This window comes from Eptesicus fuscus, chromosome 23 (genome assembly GCF_027574615.1).
Source record: "Eptesicus fuscus isolate TK198812 chromosome 23, DD_ASM_mEF_20220401, whole genome shotgun sequence".
In the NCBI taxonomy this organism is placed as follows: domain Eukaryota; kingdom Metazoa; phylum Chordata; class Mammalia; order Chiroptera; family Vespertilionidae; genus Eptesicus; species Eptesicus fuscus.
In genome coordinates this window covers 11,544,515-11,548,218 of record NC_072495.1, presented here as the reverse complement: position 1 = coordinate 11,548,218, position 3,704 = coordinate 11,544,515, and the positions used below count along the sequence as shown (strand labels likewise).

Sequence of the window (3,704 nt, the reverse complement as noted above, 5' to 3'; positions counted from 1 at the left end):
TCTGTGGCCTGGGGCAGCGCCCCGGAGGAGGGCCCCCTGGGATGAGGGAGCGGACGGGGCAGTCAGGCAAAGGTTAGGGAGGGAAGCAAAGCGGAGGCCCCGGCCGGCCGAGAGGGCTCCCTCCGGGAAATGTTTGTATTCCTCCTCCGGAGGGAGGGAGGGAGGACAAACAAGCTCTTTCTGTGACTCCCGGGCAGCGAGCGAGCGAGCTTTGCGCTCTCCAGCACAGCGCAGAGCAGAGCAAGAGCAGAGCGCGGCTGGAGGGAAAACCCGTCCCCCGATTCCTCTCCAGCACGAGCCGCGCTGGACCCGCCAGCCGCTCCCCACGAATGGCCACGTCTCCAAGCCTCGCGGGGCCACACGCTCGGGGCCACAGCTCGTGACCCGGGCTCCGGAGCCGGCACACCCCTGAGGCTCTGAAGTTGCTGTTCTCCGTCCGGGGGCGTGCAGTGGCTGCACCCACCACCTGTGCGGTCGGTGGGCACCCGCATCCGGGGGCCAGGAAGTTAGAAAAACAGCCGCGGGGGAGCGGCGGCGTTCAGATCAGCCTCTGCGTCTCTGCGGGAGCCCCGGGGGGGGGGGGGCGGCCTCCGGAGCACTCGCCCGCCCACCGGCCCCACCGTCCGCCATGGACAACGGGTCGTGCTGCCTCCTCCGGGAGGACTCCATGGCGCAGGTGATGCCGCCGCTGCTGATCCTGTTCTTCGTGCTGGGCGCCCTGGGCAACGGCATGGCCCTGTGCGGCTTCTGCTTCTACATGAAGACCTGGAAGCCCAGCACCATCTACCTGTTCAACCTGGCCGTGGCCGACTTCCTCCTGATGGTCTGCCTGCCCTTTCGGACCGACTACTACCGCCGAGACCGGCACTGGGCCTTCGGGGACGCGCCCTGCCGGCTGGTGCTCTTCATGCTGGCCATGAACCGCGCCGGGAGCATCGTCTTCCTCACCGTGGTGGCCGTGGACCGCTACTTCAAGGTGGTGCACCCGCACCACGTGGCCAACGCCATCTCCAACCGCACGGCGGCCGGCCTGGCCTGCGCGCTCTGGGCCCTGGTCATCCTGGGGACGCTGCACCTGCTGACGGAGGACCACCTGTGCGCGCAGGGCGGGACCGCGTCCTGCGAGAGCTTCATCATGGAGTCGGCCAACGGCTGGCACGACATCATGTTCCAGCTGGAGTTCTTCCTGCCCCTGGGCGTCATCCTGTTCTGCTCCTTCAGGGTCGTCTGGAGCCTGCGGCGGCGGCCGCAGCTGGCCAGGCAGGCGCGGATGCGGAAGGCCACCCGGTTCATCGCCGTGGTGGCCGCCGTGTTCATCACCTGCTACCTGCCCAGCGTGTCGGCCAGGCTCTACTTCCTCTGCACCGTGCCCGCCAGCGCCTGCGACTCCTCCGTCCACCTGGCCCTGCACGTGACCCTCAGCCTCACCTACATGAACAGCATGCTGGACCCCCTGGTGTATTACTTCTCGAGCCCCTCGTTCCCCAAGTTCTACTCCAAGCTCAAGGTGCGCAGCCTCAGGCCCAAGCGTGCGGGGCGCCCGGGGACGCCGAGGCGGGAGGAGATGCCCATTTCAAATCTCTGTCGCAAGAGCTGCACCGGCGGCGTGGCCAACAACGTGCAGAGCCAGCCCTGCGTGCCCTGAGCCGGCACTCGGACAGACGGACAGACGGACGAACAAAAAAGGACGAATTCCTGCTAAGGGGTAGGGGGCTTTGGAAGGGCCGTATCCCCCTCGCTCTGCTGGAAACGCAGTGCAGGCTGCTGTGTGTGTTTGGAGGGTCCCGGCTGAGCAGTGAGTGGGTTGTGTTCATGTCATGTGATGCCAGTGACAGGACATTGTGTGTCTGTCAGGGGGCCTGTGTGTGCTAGGTGAGGGTGTGAGTGTGTGTGTGTGTGTGTGGGGGGGGGAGGTTAGGAAGAGCTTGGCTCCTGTGTAATTTTAATCAGCCGAGGAGATAGGCACAAGTGTTTGAACCTGTCCTGTTCTCTCTCTCCCCCCGGGAGTTAGTGAACTGGATGACTTATCAGTATTTCCTATCCTCTGCCCTAAAATCCTCACTTGTCTTGGAAAAGAGAAACTGGACTAAGGCAGTGCCTTTCTGTCGGGCTGAGTGAGGCTCTGCAGATTGGAATGTCTTGGTTCGGATGATGTTCCTCTTCACGGGACGGGGGGACGGGGAGAGGGGGAGAGGGGAGGGGGAGGGGAGGGGAGAGGGAGAAGGGAGGGACCCTCTGTTCATTTCTGGACTTCTCAGTAGCCCAAGAAGAAAGACAACAAAACCATCCGCTCTGACCTTCTGGGAGCCCCCCATGTTTTCTGCAGCCTTTGCATTTCGAAGGCCATGCTGTGGGGTGTGTGTACCTGCCCTGGCTTTTCCGGGGCGAGCTGAGTGCTTGAAGAAAAGCCCATTGGCTTTGGCGGGGGGGAGGGGGGTGCCCAGTGCCGTGTAACTGCCTCTGCCTGCCTGTTGTGTGAGTACGAGTTGAAATTATTCGTTTGTTCTCCGGTATTTACTGAATTCATATTCTGTGCCAGGCGCCGAGCTATGCCCCTTTTACCTGGAAGGTCGTTAGCCAACTCCAATAGGACAGCAAGGTTTTTGGGGGGGGCAGGGGGGAGGCAGAGCGGTTAATGACCCCCAGCCTTCCAGTACAGTTTGTAGGCCGGTTCCTGTAAACAGCAGTGCCTTCCTCTCACGGAGGGGTCTGTACAATCACCAAGGCGGGGCGGGGCTAAGTGTCCCTTATACACGCGGAGGCCCCCAAACCCAGGTGATTCTACGACGTGACGGGCTGCTCCGCCCTGGACTGACCCCAAACCAACCTCCGCTCCATTCTCAGTGCGAGTCGCTCTCCGGCATCTTCATCTCCACTTCCTCAAACTCCCAGGGTTCTCTCTGCACTTAGGGACCTTCCGCACCAGCTTTTTGCTCTCAGGCCTCCAAACACCCTTCCAGGCATTTTCAGAGCCGTGGCCCGGCTGGTGAGCTGCAGGAAGTCGGAGTGAATCAAAGCATGAATCCCAACTCAGCCACTAAGGAGAGGTGTGATGTGGGGGCAGGTTTTGCTTAACCACTTTCAGCCTTCATTTTCTCCCCCACCACTCCCCTGCGGGGGTAACGATGGTATGATATTGGCTTCAGAAGGTCGTTGGGCAGATTCAACAAATGTAAGACCCTGAGGCCTGGGGCCTTTGCTCACGGTTAGAGTCCCAGTGCTCAGATGAGTGGCCGCACATAGTAGTTGTTCAGTAAATATCTGAATGAATAAGTGCATGGAAAACATTAAGCACAGTGTGTGGCAGTCAGGATTCAATATTATGGCTTTTTATGTTAATACTAGAGGCCCTTGGCCTGGCCTGTGCCCTCTCTCAATCCGGGACCCCTCGGGGGATATTGGAGAGCTGGTTTCAGCCTGATCCCCACAGGCCAGGCCGAGGAACCCCACAGGTGCGGGGGGGGGGGGGGGAGGGAGTGTTGTGCAACAGGCCTCTAGTATGCATATAAGATCTTTGGTTAATCTCTTCCCGCCCTCCCCTCTCCCCCCTTCCCTCTGAGATTCATCAGTCTGTTCCGTGTTTCCATGCCTGTGCGTTGAGCGTCTGCCCCCTGGTGATCATTGCGCGTCACAGCTACCGGTCAAACGGTTGAACGGTCGGCCGATAGCTTAGGCTTTTATATATATAGATACTTTACACATAA

The 3,704-nt window shown here is 60.7% G+C and overlaps 1 protein-coding gene across 1 annotated transcript; it reads left to right on the top strand.

The window, feature by feature from the left end:
* Window positions 1–625: 625 nt before the first annotated feature.
* HCAR1 (hydroxycarboxylic acid receptor 1) lies at window positions 626–1,754 on the top strand. Its single transcript, XM_008142901.3, has one exon. The coding sequence runs from the start codon at window positions 629–631 to the stop codon at window positions 1,643–1,645; it is 1,017 nt and encodes a 338-aa protein (XP_008141123.1). The 5' UTR covers window positions 626–628; the 3' UTR covers window positions 1,646–1,754.
* Window positions 1,755–3,704: the final 1,950 nt, after the last annotated feature.

What these genes read in the sequence shown, in the direction of transcription:
- HCAR1 (XM_008142901.3), top strand. Translation starts at nt 629, where the DNA reads ATGGACAACGGGTCGTGCTGCCTCCTCCGGGAGGACTCCATGGCGCAG.